The 19,854-nt window shown below is 40.0% G+C and overlaps 2 protein-coding genes across 12 annotated transcripts in view; one reads left to right on the top strand and one right to left on the bottom strand.

Annotated features, from left to right (window-relative positions):
* The window catches only part of STAG1 (stromal antigen 1), a 393,923-nt gene extending 388,688 nt beyond the window's left edge, over positions 1 to 5,235 (top strand). For all 11 annotated transcript variants that reach the window (XM_025449001.3, XM_035704782.2, XM_049099673.1 and 8 more), the window contains 4 exons: positions 875 to 985; positions 1,502 to 1,616; positions 3,033 to 3,113; positions 3,200 to 5,235. In XM_025449001.3, the coding sequence (XP_025304786.1) occupies positions 875 to 985; positions 1,502 to 1,616; positions 3,033 to 3,113; positions 3,200 to 3,223 (331 nt within the window). In that variant the 3' untranslated portion in view covers positions 3,224 to 5,235. The remainder of the gene's footprint in view (positions 1 to 874; positions 986 to 1,501; positions 1,617 to 3,032; positions 3,114 to 3,199) is intronic.
* Positions 5,236 to 9,775: 4,540 nt separating this feature from the next.
* The window catches only part of PCCB (propionyl-CoA carboxylase subunit beta), a 92,535-nt gene continuing 82,456 nt past the window's right edge, over positions 9,776 to 19,854 (bottom strand). The window contains exons 11-15 of the mRNA XM_025448943.3: positions 13,422 to 13,529; positions 13,062 to 13,162; positions 12,555 to 12,653; positions 11,109 to 11,208; positions 9,776 to 10,094 (exon numbers count right to left, since the gene is read on the bottom strand). Of these exons, the coding sequence (XP_025304728.2) occupies positions 9,973 to 10,094; positions 11,109 to 11,208; positions 12,555 to 12,653; positions 13,062 to 13,162; positions 13,422 to 13,529 (530 nt within the window). The 3' untranslated portion in view covers positions 9,776 to 9,972. The remainder of the gene's footprint in view (positions 10,095 to 11,108; positions 11,209 to 12,554; positions 12,654 to 13,061; positions 13,163 to 13,421; positions 13,530 to 19,854) is intronic.

Genomic DNA, 19,854 nt, shown 5'->3' with positions numbered 1-19,854 from the left:
TCGTTGTTCAACTCTAGAGAGCTCTGAGCCACAGGACCAGGATCATTTCTGCCCCTTAGAGGCCTGGCTGTCCAAGTAGGAACTCTTGTTTGGCAGAGATTTTGGGGAATGAAGCTGATAAATTAAGCACTGGTAGGGGAGGGAAAGATTTTACCCACCTCTTTTAGGGTCCCTGACTGGGTCTGAAGATTTAGACAGATCAAGAGGAGAAAAGCATACACATTTTATTGAATTCTTTACATGTACATAGGAGCTTTTACCATAGAATGAAAACCTGACAAAGTTACCAAGGCAGGGAGCTCTTATACATTTGAAACAAAGAATAAGTTTATGAAGAACTGATAAGACCAAGGGGATTTGGACTACGAGTACTCTCAACTGAGACTATGTAGTCCATATCTTCTTTAATTAATTAAGAAGATAAGGTTGATTTAACAAGGTTTGTTTGCAGATTCCTCTTGTGCCATCTCTGGATTGGTAAGAGTCTGTCTCCCATAAAATGAGAATTTATTTCCTGCCTTAAGGCAGAAAAGGAGGAGCTTTTTCTGTGTTCACTCCTTCTTAAATGCCTTCAGCTCAAAATAACCTGTACCATAGAGCCAGTATTTTGAAGTGACATACTTTGGTTTCCTTTACACCTAACAAGCAGCCACAACCAGCATCTCTTGGAGACTTAGGCATCTCTTTGGGCAACTTACTGCCATTTTTGCAAAGGTAGATCCTTCAACAATGATTTGACTCACCCTTGACTCTATAATAAGTCCAGGTAACTCCTCATACATTGCGAGTAGGCCAACCAACTATGGCCTTCTTAGCACGGGACTGATTAGCTAAATTTATCTTTTGTCACAAAATGAATAATGTATTCTCTTAGTCCTCAGATGCAGATTTCTTGGTTAGGCCAACCGAAATTAGAAGATTTAAATCGGAAGGACAGAACAGGAATGAACTACATGAAAGTGAGAACTGGAGTAAGGCATGCCGTGTAAGTGCTATCATCAAGTATCACAAGAACATGACTATGTGATGCTGGTCATTTTGTGGAATGACAGCTTTCCTCAGACATTTGGACTCAGAAGAGGAGTTAATTGTAATTAGTATAATTCAGTATATGCCATGCAATGTAGGATAGAAATAGAGGGTGTGAACTTTTGAGGCTTTCACCATTTATATCCTAGTGCTGCCACTTGTCAGCTCCATGGCCTTGGCAAGCTCTAAAATCTCAATGCCTCGGGTTCTGCATTTGTAAATTTGGGATAATGATACCAATCAGAGTTTTGTGGGAATTGATACATAGCTAAGTAAATGTTAAAAAAATCTTGAATGAAACAAATAAATGATCCTTATTTACCTTAGGAGTTCAGGTTCATAGATTATGCAGCCTATGGGTTGTGACTGGGACCTATGCTTTCATTGGTTAGAAGACCTACTGTAAGAAAGAGCCAGGACTCCAAATCCCAGGAGTCTGAACATCTTCCTGATCATGCTTTTTCCTTATCAGTCGGGGCTTAATGGAGGAAGATGCTGAGCCCATCTTTGAAGATGTGATGATGTCATCCCGGAGCCAGTTAGAAGATATGAATGAAGAGTTTGAAGACACCATGGTTATTGATCTGGTAAGGAAATTTCCATACATTTCATTCTCTTAAAATATGTGAAAGTGTTGGTGTAAGATGATGCTCTTGTTTTCAGAATCCCATGGGAAGGAGAGGTGTGAAGGTTGTAAACATGGCAGCAGGCAGGACCAGTGTAATGCTTAGCACATTTGGATGAGCTTGTATTTTTCAAGCCTGCTTTCCTAGTAGTCAGATTTTAAATTCTGGCAATAACAGGAACTAGTTCCTTATTACCTTCTGGAGAAGGGGCTCACACTATATCTTTCCGTATAGAGTGTGCATCTGTTCTCTTAAACTTGGAATCTGATGATACAGTGTGTTCCAGCACCGAATATGAACCATATTTGTTCAGTGTGAAAAAACATCTTTGAAATAAGGAAACCTGAATATGGACTAGGTATAGGTGATATTAAGAAATTACTGACTTTGTCAGGAATAGTAATACATGGTGGTTATATTTGGGTTGTTTTTTTGTTTTTGTTTTGGAATTTCCATCAGAAATTCATTTTGAAGCGGTTTTGGGTAAAATGACATAGATAAGAAAAAACAGTGTGGAGACTCAATGAAATGAGATTAGCCAAAGGTTTGACAGTTGAAGCTAGGTGCTGGGTACATGGGAGTTGATTGAACTTCTTTATGTATTAATTTGCAAGGGCTGCTATACAAGTACCACTGAATAGGTGGCTTAAACAATAAAAATTTTCTAACATTTCTGGAGGCTATAAAAGTCTGAGATCATGGTATCGGGGAGATTGAGGCTTCTCAGAGATTTCATTGAGACTTCTCTCCTTGTAGATGGTCAGTTCTTTGGTCTTCATATGATCTTTCCTATGTGTCTCCTCTTAGAAGGATATAAATCAGATTAGAATCCACTCATATGACCTCATTTTATTTAACTCAGTATCTTTTTATAGGTCCTATGTCCAAATAACATTCTGAGGTCACATTCTGAGGTACTGGGAGTTAGGGCTTCAATATGTGAATTTGGAGGGATGTAATTTAGTCCATAATGTTCTGCTTTGTAGGTTTTAAATCTTCTATAATGAAAAGCTTTTCTAAGAAATATAAAGGATATCATGTCACTCCATTCTCTCCCTTCCTATCTGTAGCTTTCCATCTACCTGCTTTGGGGAATTGAGAGATCAATTTTATAATCATTCCATGATTCAAAGGCATGTTCTATGTTTGTAGGCCCCAAAATTATATATATGTATCTACATATTGTTTATTCATTGTAATTTGAAATCCTTTTTTTTTTAAAGTGTATGCTCCATGTAAAAGCCACATTCTTTTTCTTTCAAAAGTTGATCTTCAACAGCTCTATTTTATGATACCATCAGAAATATTAGCTGCTTACTATCACAGTTCATTGTCTTTATGTATTGAAAAAAAAAATATTTTGGCTTCTCTTTCCAGCCCCCATCAAGAAATCGGCGAGAGAGAGCTGAGCTGAGGCCAGATTTCTTTGATTCTGCAGCTATCATAGAAGATGATTCAGTAAATGTTAAATTAATACTGCTTTTTATTTATGGTTTCTGGGTCTTGTTTATGCACAAAGTTAATTGTGTTTCTCATTTTTCTAGGGATTTGGAATGCCTATGTTCTGAAGTCTGAAGAAAATTTACAAATCTGGAACTCTATTATTTAGAGCTAGAGGCCTATATACTGTGATAGCTTGTATGGGGGAAAAAACACTTTTGATGTGATCTGATTTGTTTTTTAATCAAATGATTGAGGTCAATCCCTTTTTGTAGTGACAGAAGAGGAGCATGTAAATTACCCAAGGGAATGTTGGTGAATGTCACCTCAGAAAGACTGACCTGAAAAATCATTTGTGTCCTAATATTGGACTTATCCCAATACAGATGTGTGTGTTTTTCTGGAGGGAGGAAAAAATTTTAAATTTTTAAAACCGCTGTCAAGATAAACACTGTTATACACCTGTTTTATGAAAACTCAGCATTGAGTAAAAAAAAAAAAAAAAAAAAAAAAAAATATTTTTAACTTTATTTTCCTGTTGTACAATTTAAAAACCGTTTTAACATTTTGCCTTTTTATGTTTTAAAAGCTAACCATTTTTATTAAACCTATGAGTAAGCAGCTCATCCTAATTGCCGAAGAGTGTTTTGGAGCTCACTGGATTTGGTTGACCTTGTGGAATACAGAAATACGGAGGAGCAGAATATTGACAAGCTAAGATGAAATTCTGACAGTGCATCTCTGCCAAAAACCACACACCCTCTGTGGATATGGATTCCCTGATTTTATATACTCTTGAATAAAAAGGTTTATTTTTATTTATAAGGGGGCATAAAATAAGAAATGTCCATGCAGCCATTTTCCAACAGATGCTGTACACCATTCATTTTATATAGAATAGGGAGATTCAGATACAGTACATTTTCTATTGGTATTTGTTCTGTGCATTTTTAGCAACTTCTACCAGCAAATAAAGTATTCTCAGAAAAACAAAAATGGTTCTCAAGTTATCAGTTTGCTGTTTTTACTACTTATTTCATGCCCTGCCAAATTCAAATTACATAGACTTCCGTTTTCTTAAAAAGATAATCATGAAGAACTTCTTTGCCATTCAAAAATAATTTTAAGTGTAACATAACTGTGTCTACTTCCCATGCACTTAATACCTTATGCGCTAATTTTGTGAATTAAGTTTACCAATTATAGAAGTATGTGCTGCATAGAAGTCTGTGCTTAGAGGGTGAAGTTCCTAAGCTTACCTTGAAATACAGCTACATTTCAGTGTTAAATGTGCATATTAATTATTTTGGGGAAAGAAATTATGAATCTTCAGGACAGCCTTCAATGGTTTAGAGTTACAGTCTACTTAGACTTTTATGACTTGCTGCTATTGTTTTAAAAAGCCCAGTTAGTTTCTACCTTTCTGATTTTTCAAAGTAAACCTCAATTCCAAACTAATCCATCCACACCTGTTTCTGGGCTGGTTTTTAAAGTAGCTGCAACAGAATCATGAGGCTTTCCCTTCTTACCAAAAATGAAAAGCATTTTTTTTTTTTTTTTTTACTACTCTGTGCACCCAATGATTATTTTCTGCTGGGAAAGCAAATGGATTATTCATTCTTTTAGTAAACACAAAACGAAATTTTCTCAATATTTGTACAGTTCTGAAAAACCTGGTCACCAAAAATGTTACATCTGCTAATTTTAGCAATTCCTGGGCTCCAGTTTGAGGGGCTGGGGTCTCACTTTCTTCCAGAAATGTGGGCCTCACTGGACATGAAGGGGCAGGAATAACTGGACTGTCCATCACTGCCAGCCCTGCCTACAGTTCTGGCCAAGGAGGAAGCTGGGAGGTGCCCTGGCACATGCACAGAGTGATCCTTTGCTTGACAGTTTCATGTGGAAAACAGATGCTGACTTAGAATTGTAGACTACCATGCAACAAAAAAAAGGCTTAATATCTACTCCAATGGGTTTGCAGTTCAGTTTGAAGTCAATCGAATTTTTGTATTTTCAGTGTCTCCTTGATTGGTTTTGCTAGTAATTCTGTAAATTGTACATTTGCAATATGAGGTTTTTTTCCTTTTGTACAATTTGAAACTGATGCTTCACCTTTCCTTTAATAAACTATTCAAAATCAGGCCTGTGGTAGTCATCCTATTGTTGTTAATAGGTAAAGTGTTAAAGAGATGATTTCTGTCCCCCTGCTCTTGAGAGCTTGCTTATTCCTATAATTTGTTAACTATATCAGGGAGGTGTTTTTTTTTTTTTTAAGATTTTATTTATTCATGAGAGACGAGACCTAGGCAGAGGGAAAAGGAGGCTCCCTGTGAAAGCATGATGTGGGACTCAATCCCAGGACCCCAGGATGACACCATGAGCCAAAGGCAGACACATTCAACCACTGAGCCACCCAGGTGTTCCCCCTCACTTTTTTTTTTTTTTTTAAATTTAGGACTAGTTCAATCATTTTCTCTCGTTTTGTGGATTTCCCTGGAGAAACTGGTTTGAGAGGAGGTCCCTTACAGGCTGAGTTTTGAAGGATGTATTTGGAGTTTGTAGCCTGGATCCTTCTCCTGCCCGAGATCTAGCCCCTAGACTTATGCATGATTACACCAAAATAGCAGCCCTTTAAAGATCACTTGGATTCTACAAAGCCATGTTAGAGTTTCTCTTGACATTGGTGCCAGACATCACTCATAAAAACTCATGCCCTACACTTTATGAGCCTGCCCTTGTTCTCTGGGCCATGTTCATTACATGGCCTAAGATGTCTGTGCAGAAAGAGCAGGGATGCAAGATAAACTCTCCAGGCAGCCAAGGAGGAAGGTAATAAGGAAGGGTCTCTGTGGTAGCTCATCTTTAAGAATTCCAGTTGGGAAAGGCCTTTCTAAACAGCAGCCACCGGAGAATAAATCTGCCGCCATTCTCCAGGCATTGTCATCCATAGATGCTGGTCTCCTTTGCGAGGTCTTGCAGCTCTGTGCTTCCTTGGCCACCAGATCTTGGTTTATCATGCCAAGACTTCCCAGAAGTCACTTTGCCCAAATGCTTTATTCCTCTACCTCTTAGAGCAGTCCCAAAACAAGCCCTTCTCAGTGCCCAGATTTCACAACCTGGTAAAGCACATCTTGGACCCCCTTCCTCAAAAATAAACTCATAAGCTTGTATTTTTATATAGACTACAGCAGTCACCCTTCATATAGTCCAAATCCTAGGTTAGCTGACCCCAGAAATTGGACTAGCCAAGCAATTTTAAGATTCTCAGTCACATGCAAATCAACCCGCATGACTTATTAAGAGGCCTCTAAAAGCCCACAAGTCTGCCATCACTCCTTTCCCCTGGTTTATAGTCTTTCTGCTGGTGCCAAACGAGTATAAAGAACCTTTGGCCGGTTTCTGCCCCCTAGAAATTCACCATCTACTTAGGAAGACAAAAATATATATACAGGGGGAGAATATGCATGATCAGATGCTTTAAAAAAAAAAAAAAAAAAAACAGCTGCAGTGAGCAAAATCAGTTCAAGCCCACAGGTTGAGATGAACCAAGTCAGGTCCTTCCTTCAGCATGAGCAAATTGGAGCTATTCAACAAGAGGGTGTGTTCCAGGGAGCTGTAGGCTTAAACTCAGTTGGTAAGCATGGGAGGGACATTCTGTGTGGGCTAAAGACTTGACTTTGGAGAGCAGGGTACTATGTACTGGAAGTGCTGAAGCAGAAAAATGCAATAAAATATAGATCGGGAATTAGTCTATTAGCTCAGAACATGATTTCTGGCATTAAGAGTAGGTCACAGAGAAACACCAGTGGGAAGACGCACCTAGAGTCTGACTAGAATGGGAGATTCACAATCACCTGGAGAGGGAAGAGAGACATCCAAGAAAAAGTAACTAAGGCCATAAGTCTGGCTACCTGGAATGATGGAGTGGCTGGTAGAAATGGGAAAGGTAGACAACAGTCACATACTGATTTAACTCAAGTTGACCTTGAAAGAACATTCAAGCTCCTTTGGAGCTAAGGATCTGGGACAAGGGAAAGTCAGTAGTGGGAGGACCTAGGGCTCTCACCACAGAGAAAAGCACACCCTGTGGGGCACTCTGAAATAGCACTCTGTAGTTGACCTTTATGCTGAAACCACGTAAAATCTCCATTTCTAGTATAACTTTTCTTTTTAAAAGATTTTATTTCTTTATTCATGAGAGACGCAGGGAGATAGAGGCAGAAACACAGGCAGAGGGAGAAGCAGGCTCCATGCAGGGAGCCCGATATGGGACTCGATCCCGGGTCTCCAGGACCAGGCCCTAGGCTGAAGGCGGCACTAAACCGCTAAGCCACCCAGGCTGCCCTCTAGTATAACTGTTTATTTTGCTGAATGCATAAAGCATTAAGTCAACAAAGATGGGGGGGGGAGATCTACAGTGGCCCACAAAGTCCTTAAAAAAGGACTCTCTTTCAAACTGATAACATAATTACAAAGGAGTCTTGAACTTCTAAAAGTTCTCAAACTTGGGACGCCTGGGTGGCTCAGCAGTTGAGTGTCTGCCTTTAGCTCAGGGCGTGATCCTGGAGTCCCACATCAGGCTCCCTGCATGGAGCCTGCTTCTCCTTCTGCCTGTGTTCTCTGCCTCTCTCTCTCTTTCTCATGAATAAATCTTAAAAAAAGCAAAAAAAAAAAGTTCTCAAACTTTTGTATTTAGTGTAGGATTGAGCATATGAGTAAATTATTTTGAAGATAATGGGAGCCAGTTTTATCACTGTGAGAGAAGAAATCCATAAATATAGAATAGGGGAAAGCAAAGAACCACCTGTATGTTGGATTAGAATTAAAAGTTTCAATATGAATTCATGATTTTGAACATATATAATATATACACATGTTCACAAATTTGTATAATTATTTCCTAGTCTCCTGAAAATACCAAAAAGCAATGACACCCCAGCATAAATGTGAACATCTGCCAATTTTAGCTTCTAAATGACATCTATTAAAATAAACCAGGACTGGGGAGAAACCAGGCTGGGCAAGGAAAATAGATGATGAGCCTGGTAAATTATTCTGTGTCAAAAAAAATAAGGAAGTGTGCCAAAAACTATTGGGACGTATCAAAAGGATCAAAGAGCCAACTTTAAAGAAGCTCCCATTGAAATTTTAAGTGTCAATATAAGTTAACACTAAATTTTAAAAGAATCCATGTCTCTGCTTTTTCTTGCTTTGATGTATTCATTCAGTAAAATAAACATTTATGAAACACCTACTATATACCAGATTTCAACTACTATAAACTTCCCAATCTCATCTCCTGGGGGTGGAGTTGGGATTGAGCAGGAAGGAAAAAAAATGTAACTAGTATAATGTGTGTCTGAAAATTTGACAAGAGTGACAGCATAGTAAGAAAAGCTATTTCAGGAAAAACTGTTTTTAAAAAAATGAATCCATGAATCTAAACAGATACTAAAAAAATTAAAACAGAAAAAAAGTTCTTTCAGGAAAGTAACAACTAACAAATGCAGACATAATGATAGGGTTAGAAATGCAACATTTTCGAATCCACACAGGATGGCCGATTGAGGCAAGAATCATCAACGGACACTAAAAGTACTAGGTGAAAGTTTGTTGACAACCTTAAAGAATGCCCCCAGATCAGTTATAAATCACAAAGAAAAAATGGCAACCTTTGCAGCCACCACCTTAACCAAGTGATGAGTCAATGTCATCTATAATGGGAAAAACTAGCATAGGATGCTTCCTAATGTGATACATGACTCATTATTGTGTCTTACACTTACCTAGATCTGAACATCTGAAAACAATCAGACAAACCCAAATGGAGGGATAATTCTACAAGATAACTGGCAACCATTCTTCCAAATGTCAATGTAATAAAAGACTGTAGGACAATGACCCTTGTTTCCTAGGAAATAAACACTGATGTTTAGTGGTGCCAGGGATAAAGGGTCATGATTCTGCAAATTACTCGCAAGTGGGTCAATAAAAATAATAATAGTTATATATTTATGGAAGAGATGCACCAAATGTAGAAAAATTAACTGGAAAATCTAAGTGAAGGTGTACAAATACCATACTCTTGCAACATTTCTATAGGTTTGAAATTTTTCAAAATAAGTTTTTAAAAATGTGAACACATTTCTGAAAAGCACTTAATATAGGGTGCTATACCTTACTGAGCATCTACTTTGCCAGACATAACTGCAAATGTCTCATTTAATCCTCAACAGTTCCTAGAGGAACTAAGAGCACATTATTAAATATTATTTAAAAGTAAGGGAATTGGGATGCCTGGGTGGCTCAGCAGTTGAACACCTGCCTTTGGTTCAGGGAGTGATCCCAGGATTCGGTATCGAGTCCCACATCAGGCTCCCTACATGGAGCCTGCTTCTCCCTCTGCCTGTGTCTCTGCTTCTCTGTCTTTCATGAATAAATAAATCATAAAAAAAAAAAAAAAAAAAAAAAAAAGGAAACTGAGGCCTAAATGGTAAGTACTTTGCCCTAAAAGCCCATCATCTCACCTACAGAGAAAACAATTATTGGGGGGAAAAAGAAAAAATACACAGGTGTCAAATAAGGGTCAGCTTTAAGTATCAGTACGCTATTACTATATGTATTATCTTCTTGATTTTTCAGATTTTTACTATAAAAAAATGAACTTTGTGCTCAAAAAATACTGGTTAAAACAAGTTTTTAATAAAGCAAATAATTTTACAGTAAGGCATACATGAAATCTTTGTAGAATTTAATAAACAGCCATTTCAAGTTATTACTGGTATTTAGAATTCCAAGTATCATGATTGCAAAAGGCAGGAATGGGTATGAATGGCCAGGCAGTAATTGCCTCTTGGTTTATTTTCCTTTAATCTGTTTACAATGGAATATTTGCATGTTTCCTCCAAGGGCGCTGTACCTTCTTGCTGGCCAAGACATCCAAGTCACGGCAGATTCGGGCTCGTGTAGAGGAAGGCTGGATGATGTCATCCACAAATCCTGGTGAAGCACAGAAAAGGAAGTAGATCATCGGCATCTCCAGATAATGCCTGCGCCCAATCTGTGCTAAGACTGGGCACCATCTCTAGGGTCGATAGTGTGAGCAGGAACCCAAGTTACGGGGCATGGGCCCAGTAAGCCTTCCCCTGCATCCTAGGAGCATCCCTGTTCCTCTGGCAGGGCCCCAATTTCTGGCCTAGGAGCACTTGGCAAGAAAATGACTTCATCTTGACAGGGAGGGGACCAGATTTCAACAGGAAATAAAAATTTAGAAAAATACATTTGTATTTTCAAAAATCACTATACTTCCTCCTATCCCTGTAACACAAGTCCTTCTGCAATGTAATTTCACCTCTCCTCCCCCATCAAGGATTAAATGTCCTCACTTGGCCTCGTGACTTGCTTTGGCCAACAGAATGTGGTAAAAGTGACACTGCAATTTCCAAACCTAGGTCTCAAGGTGCCTTGCAGCCTGCCCCCCCACCCCCACCCTCTTGCTGCCCTCAGGACACCAGCAAGTGTGGAGTAGCCTCCTTAAGAATAAGGACCCATGTGCAGAAAGTCCAGCAGACAGCCAACAGCAGCTACATAAGTGAAGCCATCTTGGACTATCCAGCCCCAAACTACCAACTGACTGTCTTTGCATGATTGGTCCCAGCAAGACCAGAAGAACCATCTAACTGAGCCCAGCCCACATTGATGACCCTCAGAAACATGAGCAAAACAAACAAACAAAAAGTGGCTGGGTATTTACACGATATTTAGGTGCCTGGAACAACACTAAGAAACTCAACCATTTCAGTGATGCTGTTTTTATCTTAGTCACCAGAGCAGTGCACATGCGGTCCCTAAGTGAAGACCGCCCAGGACATAACCACCCCTCACTTGTCTGCAGATTCCTGCAGATTCAACTGTCAGGGCAAAGGGCAGTTATAGGAGACTGCAAAATACAAGAATGAGCAAGTGACCCAGTGAATGACCCTGCTGCCCCCACCCCCCACCCCCAGTTCCTACCTCTCACTGCAGCAGGAAAGGGGTTGGCAAACTTCTCAATGTACTCTGCCTGAGCAGCTGCCACGTCCTTGTGCCCTTTGAAGATGATCTCCACAGCACCCTGTCACGAGAGAGGTTAATGTCAAACTCAACTGACAATCCCAACTGGGTAGACCTCCTGCAACTCACTACCACAGTGTGTGGTCGTGAACTCTGTGGTAAATCAAAGTGCCCTGGGGAGAAGTGCCAGCTCCAGGTGCCAGGGCACAGAGGTAAGCACTGCTGGGGTCAACCGTCATGAAGCCACGGGACGTGATGGGACATTCAGCTGTGAGCCCAATGACAGGCAGCTCAGGCAAAGCCAGTAAGCAGCTTGTGTCCCCACATTCCATCCTACTCCTTCCACTTGCATCTATCCTTCGAGACCGAGATGTTTGGCCTCTTTTTCCACTGTTAAATCTGTGGTTCCCTGCATCAAGGGAAGCAAAATGCTGTTTTCTTTTTTTCTTATCCTGAGTACACAATTCAGTGGCCACAGGCAGGCAGACTGAACTGCAAATGTAGAAACACTGGAAACTAAAATATGAGTCCTGACCTCAGAAGCCCTAAAAGTCAGCTATGGGAAGAGTCAAGGGAGTTAGTTACCTGGTGCAATCCCAATAGCTGTTTCAAAGCAGGAAAGGAGTGGGGATCAGGCTAAGAAACAGGAAGTACAATAGTCCCTGCTCATTTGCAGCTTCAGTTATCACACTCCAGAAGCAGATGGGTGAACCTCCATCTGACATCAATGCCTGTGCTCTTCACCTCACTTCATCTTATCATCTCACATCACAAGAAGGGTGAGTACAAGATATTATCAGAGAGAGAGCACATTCACACAACTTTTATGACAGCATATTATCATCATTCTATTGTTAATCTTTTACTGTGCCTCATTTATAAATTAAACTTTATCATAAGTATGTATGCATATGAAAAGACAGCACACATAAGGTTGGGTATTCTGGTTTCAGGCCTCCACTGAGAGTGCTGGAGCACATCCCCTATGGATAAAGGGTGGACTGCTATACCTTGCCCAAAGTCACCAGGGTCAGAACTACAGTTCAAATTTTATAGGCTAAAAGGAATGGCTCTAGGGCCCTCCATTGGAGATGAGATGGAGTTACAAGGAATGTCCAATCCTCCCAAAGGCTAGTTCAGCTGACTCAACCCTTTCCCCTTTACTGATAACATCAAATCCCCTTCAGGGGCCCTCCCACACTTATCATGAAGATACCAGCATGTGTCTGAAGTGACAGTGCAGGACAGGAGCCAGAGCTGTCCCTGGGGCTCACGTGGGAGACTTTCCAAAGTCAAGGCCCCAAATCTCTGGAATCCTGGTCTCTCTCCAACATTTGCCACCTATGAGCTCCTGCTGGGAGAGTCTGGTACCTGGACCCAAGCAAAGGGAAAGCTAGAGGGCCTCACCTTTGCTCCCATGACTGCGATTTCTGCTGTAGGCCAGGCATAGTTGATGTCACCACAAAGGTGCTTGGAGCTCATGACATCATAAGCACCACCATAGGCCTAGAACAGACCCAAATACTGAATGTTAGAGCCTGAATCAAACAGATCTGTCCCTGAAACATCCTAGGAAGCCAAGTGAAATGAGGACAAAAAAGAAACTGAAGGCCCAATGTCTCTGCTCAGGCTTCCTGGCCTCAGAGAATACCTAGACACAACCCAGAGGCCTTTCACAGTTAACGTGAACGGTTTTTCCTGGCTTTTTCCCCACTGATGCTTTCAGTTCCCAGAAATGACCCAATGTATCTGCAGGGTGTGTCTATAGGGCTGTAAATGCTATCCTCGAAAGATCTTTTTAAGGGCTAGCATGGTGTATTCCTCTTCCTAGCCCTCCTGAAACTCTTGGCCAGACCTCCAAACATGGCTATGCTGCTAGGAGTGGGCTCACAGCCTCTGATACAAGTTCCTCACCTTCCTGGTGATGACTGTGACTTTGGGCACAGTTGCTTCAGCAAATGCGTAGAGAAGCTTGGCGCCATGTCGGATGATGCCCCCATATTCCTGTGCTGTGCCTAGGTCATGAGGAAGAGTTACTAGATACAAAAGTCCTCACGAAGTTTGACTGCCACTCTCAGCTATGAGGTCTTCCCCTGCTCCCCAGAGGGCCAGGAGAGAGCCACCCTCAACCCGAGAGGCCCATCTTCCAAATACACCTAGAATACAGAGATGTCACAAATCCTTAGAGAATTTTGCAAGAAAACTTCCAAATAAAGTGGGTGTCTCACTGGGCAAAACCATCTCCCTTAGCCCCCACTTCTGTCAATGACTTACCAGGCAGGAAGCCAGGGACATCAACAAAAGTGATGAGTGGAATATTGAACGCATCACAGAATCGGACAAAACGAGCCCCTTTCACAGATGAATTAATATCCAAACATCCTAGAATGAGAGAGATTGTCCATGCTGAGAGCTTCAGGGCAATTTTTAGTTCCACCCACATGGAATGTACCCTCAGCAACCATCCAGGGCTGATTTTTATGGAGGCATCAGTCTTCTCATCCGGGAATGTAAAGGGGAACTGTTACACTCCAGGAAAAACAGGAGAACACACCTGGCATGGGCCAAAGAGGGTCTAGGAGTGGTCTCAGCTCTTTGCTGGGAGCACAGCCTATTACAGGCAGTCTTGCCTGAAGGACTGCTGCCACCAGGGGAACAACCCAACTTGCCCTCATGGAACCAGTAGGAGGAGGTATCATTCAAGGGCTGCTCTTAGAGAGCATTTGTGTATAAAAATACAAATGCCTTCTGACCAAATAAATGGGGTTTATCTCAAGAAGTCAAGGTTGATCTAACTTATGAAAACCAACAAAAACTACACTAAATAGAAGAGAAAAACCATGTAGTCTTCTCAACAGAGAAACCTAACATTCAATATACAACCATAACTCAAAAATTGTAGTGGGATACCTAGGTGGCTCAGTCAGTTAAGCATCCAACTCTTGGTTTCAGCTGAGGTCATGATCTCCGGGTTATAAGATCAAGCCCCTTGTTGGCTCCATACTGAGAGTGGAGTCTGCTTGAGATTCTCTCTCCTTCCCCTTCTGTTCCTCCTTCAACTCACACTCTCTCTCTCTCTCTCTAAAATAAATAAATCTTAAAAAAAAACTAGCAGTAAACTAGTACAGTGGGATTTTCATAATCTGATAGAGAATCTATTAAAAAAATTAAAAACCGGGATCCCTGGGTGGCGCAGCGGTTTGGCGCCTGCCTTTGGCCCAGGGTGCGATCCTGGAGCCCCGGGATCGAATCCCACATCGGGCTCCCGGTGCATGGAGCCTGCTTCTCCCTCTGCCTATGTCTCTGCCTCTCTCTCTCTATCTCTGTGTGACTATCATAAATAAATAAAAATTAAAAAAAAAAAAGTTTAAAAAATTAAAAACCTTATACACTCATGGATCAGAAGAATGGATAAATTCCCAAAGTGATCTACACCACTGCTGGCCAAAAGAACTTTCTATGAATGTTCTCCAACTGCACTATTTGACATGGTAGCCACTACCGCTATTAAACACTTGTAATACAGCCAGTACAACTGAGAAACTAAGTTTCTAGTTTTATTCAATTTTAACTATATATATTATTTAATTATCTTAAAGTCTACTAAGCTAGCATACTAAACAGACCTATATTTTCAAGCAAAATATTACTACCAATATCATAGATATTCTCTTACAGAAATTGATAAGCATATTCTAAAATTCATATGGTAATACAAAGGAGACAGAACAGTTAAAATAGTTTTGTGTGGTTTTTTTTTTTAATTGGAAGACTTACACTTTGACTTTTCAAAACTTAGTTATTAGACATGGTTTCTCAACCTCAGCACTATCAACATTTTGGACTGGATAATTCTTCATTGTAGGGGTTTGTCTTGTGTGTGTAAGATGTTAAACATCATCTATTGCCTCCACCCAATAGATGCCGGTAGAACACACTCCCCCCAGAATCCACACCTGTGACAACCAAAAATGTTTCCAACGTTGTCAAATGTCTCCAGGATTCTGAAAGTGCCAAGTTGAGAACTACTGAGAGCTATAAGGCTACAATAATCAAGGCAATATGGCACAGGCATAAAGGTAGATAAAATGATGATGAAACAGGATAGACTGTGAAGAAATAGAACCACACAACTGATTTTAGATCAAAACAATTCAGTGTGGAAAGGAAGTCTTCTTAACAAATGATGATGAGGGGATCCCTGGGTGGCTCAGCGGTTTAGTGCCTGTCTTTGGCCCAGGGCGCAATCCTGGAGCCCCGGGATGGAGTCCCACGTCAGGCTCCTGGCATGGAGCTTGCCTCTCTCTCTCTCTCTCTCTCTCTCTCTCTCTGTCTATCATAAATAAATAAAATCTTTAAAAAAAAATGGTGATGAGACAATTAACTACCTGTATTAAAATGCACACACAATCATGAAATTTGACTGTTTCACTCTAAACTATACACAAAAGTCAATTCAAAATAGATCACAGACCTTCATATAAAACCCAGAACTATAAAACTAAGAAATAATATTGAACTATCTTTGCAACCTGTAGTAGGCAAGATTTGTTGAAAAGGACACAAAAGCATTAATCATAAATAAACACTGATAAATGGTGCTTCATTAAATGTTTAAAATAACGTGAGTCAAAAGACACCATTAATTTACCGAATAAGCAAGTCACTAATCACGAAAAGAATACTTGCAATACACATATCTGACAAAGGACTCACAGCCAAAATGTATAAAGAATGCTAGAGATCATCAATGTTGGCAAATTGAATTTAAATTAAAAAAAAAAAAAAAAAAAGGAAGAAGTCATCGAAAAAGAAACAACTCAGAAAAGAAAAAATTGGCAAAATTTCCCTCTTGGTAAATGCATTTTCTGAAATGACAGAAATGTTCTATATTTTGTTCTGGACGATGATATGGTTATATAAAATTGTCAAATTGTCAAAACCTATCAAAATGAGCATTTGAAAACTGTACATTTTACTATGTGTAAATTATAGCTCAATATAAGAACAATGTTTTAAATCTCCCTTCCCTCCACTCTACTCAAAATCTATGTTAATGACCTGAAATAAAGAATCTGAGTGAAAGTCCCAGAAAAAAAAAAAAAAAAAAACAATTCTAAATTAAGAAACTGCAAAAAGTACCCAGAGGCTACACTCAAAATCATACTGAAAAGAAAGATGAGCACTGACAAGCAAAACAAGATGCAATCACTGGGGAAATGAACACAGACATGGAAAACCTGCAGTCCTGAGCTGCCACACAATGGGCTCCAGGTCCAGAGGCCTGGTCTTCGCATCTTAGGCCTAGTCCCAGGGCTATACAGAGAACCTGGCACCCAGAGAGTGACCAAGGAACTATGGCTAATTCCTACAAGAAAAAATGAGAACCAGAACACAGAAGCTCCTTATCTGAGCCTCTGAAGCTGCCTTTAGTAATGGTTAGGGAATGAATAAGTCAATAAAATGAAACTTTCTTCAAAAAAGCAGTAACCTGCTGAACTTCCACATCTTACCACTCCATAAACATCACAAAGAATTTTTAAGCCAAGAAAAAGAGAAGTCAAGGAACCACAATAGAATCAAGTGTTGAGACTCCAGCCAGAGCTGAGGAGGGCCCCTGGGATAGACATCCTAGATATCTATAGAGAAAATTTCCAGGATAAGACAAGCAGCTTCTTAAAAAGTGAGCTTATAAAAGTCAACCTGTGCTGTAGAACATAGTACCTGCAGAGGTAGTCATGGGATGAGAAAGATCTTAAAGCAGACACAAGAAATCATGTGAAATCCATGCCAGGGACTGACACAGCTCAAAGGAGAAACTAAAGGGATATATGAGCAGTTAAGAACTTATTGGAGGAACAAAATACATTTTCAATAGGTGTGAATTCCTGACTTTATACACGTTTTCTAAACAACAAAATGGTGGGGTGGGCAGCTCCAAGCTCCTATCCTCCAAAAGAAACATCACAAAACAAGCAGAAACTCTGGAATAAGTGAACATTTAAAACAATCAAAAGAAAGCAAAATCAAGGAAAAGGCAACACTTAATGGGTACCTGGGGGGGGCTCAGGCAGTAAAGCATCTGACTCTTGATCTCCAGAGCATGAGTTCAAGCCCCACAACGGGAGTGGATAGCCTACTTAATAAAAGAAAGAAGAGGGGTGCCTGGGTGGCTCAGCCAATTAAGCGTCTGCCTTTGGCTCAGGTCATGATCCTGGGGTCCTGGGATCAAGCCCCACATCGTGCTCCCTGCTCAGTGGTGTTCTAAACTTTCCCTCTGCTGCTCCCCCTGCTTGTGCACTATATATATATATATATATATATATATATATATATATATATATATATATATATATCTGTCAAATAAATAAATAAATAAAATCTTAAAAAAAAAAAAAGGAAAGAAAAAGGCAACTTAAAAATAGTAGGAAAGACTTGTTGATGTTCTTAATTACACTTGCCCCACACTCTCTCTAGTTCTAGAGAGAACAAAGAAGATCTTAGTCACAAATTATCACATAGGTCTGTTCTAACTTGTCTGAAAGACTGACCTGCATCTGTTTCACCTAGCTTGGAACTCACTCAGGCCAGAAAAGTGGCAGACACTGCTCAAAAACAAAACCTACAGATGTCTGGGGAAAAGATTATGCTTCAGATCACCTAAGGCCTAGGAGGTAAAAACTGAGTTTCTTTGGGAAATGAGGGCACTCAAGAACACCTGTGTATATAGGGGATTTCAGAAAGACATAGACATGCCTAGAACCAGATGCATGCTCAGAAAAGACCTGAGAAAAGGAAATTAGAAAGTATTTTGAGATGAATGAAAATGAAAACACATTACAAAACAAATAACCTAAGAAGACCTTAAGAGTTAACCTTGGACTGATCTCTAAGTTCGGTTTAAATCTGGCTAAGTGCTGAAGGAGAGCTCCAGCACAGAGCCAATTCTCAAAGACTAGAAGAGGTGTTTTCTTGTTTGTCTGTTTTAGCAGCTGGTATTCAAGGATCTCTCTGCCAAAACACTAGCTGGATACAAGCTAAGACCACATACAGCAAGGAATGTAGTCTAAAAAAATAATTGGGAAAAGTCAGTAGACAAATGGACTATTACAGCATTCAATGATCAACAACAACAAAACCCACAAAAGGAAAAGAATATGATTTCGAGTTACCACATTATAATATTCAAACATCTAGTTTTCAACAAAAAATAACAAGGCTTAACAAAGAAACTGGAAAATAGCTACTCAAACAGCAATGTCCCTGAGGAAGCCCAGACACTAAACTTACTAGACAAAGACTTTTCTTTTTTTTTTTAAAGATTTTATTTATTTGAGAGAGAGTGCAAGAGAGCGAGCACAAAAGGGAGCCCAACTTGGGCCTTGATCTCAGGATCCTGGGAGCATGACTTGAGCTAAAGGCAGATGTTTAACCAGCTAAATCACCCAGGTACCCCCAGACAAAGACTTTAAAATAACTGTCTTGGGATGCCTGGGTGGCTCAGCGGTTGAGCATCTGCCTTTGGCTCAGGGTGTGATCCTGGAGTCCCAGGATCGAGTCCCACATCAGGCTTCCTGCATGGAACCTGCTTCTCCCTCTCTGTGTCATCTCTCTCTGTCTCTCTTTCTGTGTCTCTCATGAATAAATAAAATCTAAAATAAATAAAAATAAAATAAAATAAAGTAAAATAAAATAAAATAAAATATAAAATAAATAAAATAAAATAAATAAAAAACTGTCTTAAATATAGTCAAATAAGTAAAAGAAAAACATGAACAAAGATTTTTAAAAATCAGGAAAACAATGTATGAACAAAATGAGAATATCAATAAAGAGAAAGAAATCATAAAAAGGAACCGAACAAATTCTGGGGCTGAAAACTGCCATAATTGAAATTTTAAAATTCACTACAGGAGTTCAATAGCAGATTTGAGAAAACAGAAGAAAGGATCAGGAAACCTGAAGATAATTTAAATTATCCAGTCCAAGCAAAGAAAAAAAAAAAAGTGAATAGAAACTAAGGGACCTATGAAATACCATCATTTGAACCAACATATGTACCAAGGTAATACCAGGAGGAGGAGGAAGAAAAAAAAAGGACAGAGACTATTTGAAGAAATAATGTCCCAAAACTTCCCAAATTTTTTTAAGTTAATAAGGTACTTTATTTTTTTTAATTTTTATTTATTCATGATAGTCACACAGAGAGAGAGGCAGAGACATAGGCAGAGGGAGAAGCAGGCTCCATGCACCAGGAGCCCAACGTGGGATTCGATCCCGAGTCTCCAGGATCGCACCCTGGGCCAAAGGCAGGCGCCAAACTGCTATGCCACCCAGGAATCCCAAACTTCCCAAATTTAATGTAACACATGAAGAGACAAATCTAAGAAACTAAGGAGGATAAACACAAACAGACCTCACTGAGCCACAATATCATCAAATGATTAAAAGATAAAGACAGAACCTTGAAAGGAGCAAGACAGAAGTGACTCACCATATACAAGAGATACTCAGTAAGATTTTCAATTGATTTCTAAGTAGAAAAACCATGGAGGGGCAGCCCCGGTGGCGCAGCGGTTTAGCGCCGCCTGCAGCCCGGGGTGTGATCCTGGAGCCACGGGATCGAGTCCCACGTCGGGCTCGCTGCACGGTGCCTGCTTCTCTCTCTGCCTGTGTCTCTGCCTCTCTTTCGTTCTCTCTGCCTGTG

Source organism: Canis lupus, chromosome 23 (assembly GCF_003254725.2).
Source record: "Canis lupus dingo isolate Sandy chromosome 23, ASM325472v2, whole genome shotgun sequence".
In the NCBI taxonomy this organism is placed as follows: Eukaryota; Metazoa; Chordata; class Mammalia; order Carnivora; family Canidae; genus Canis; species Canis lupus.
The sequence above is the reverse complement of the archived record's forward strand: the minus strand, read 5'-3'. Positions and strand labels throughout refer to the sequence as shown.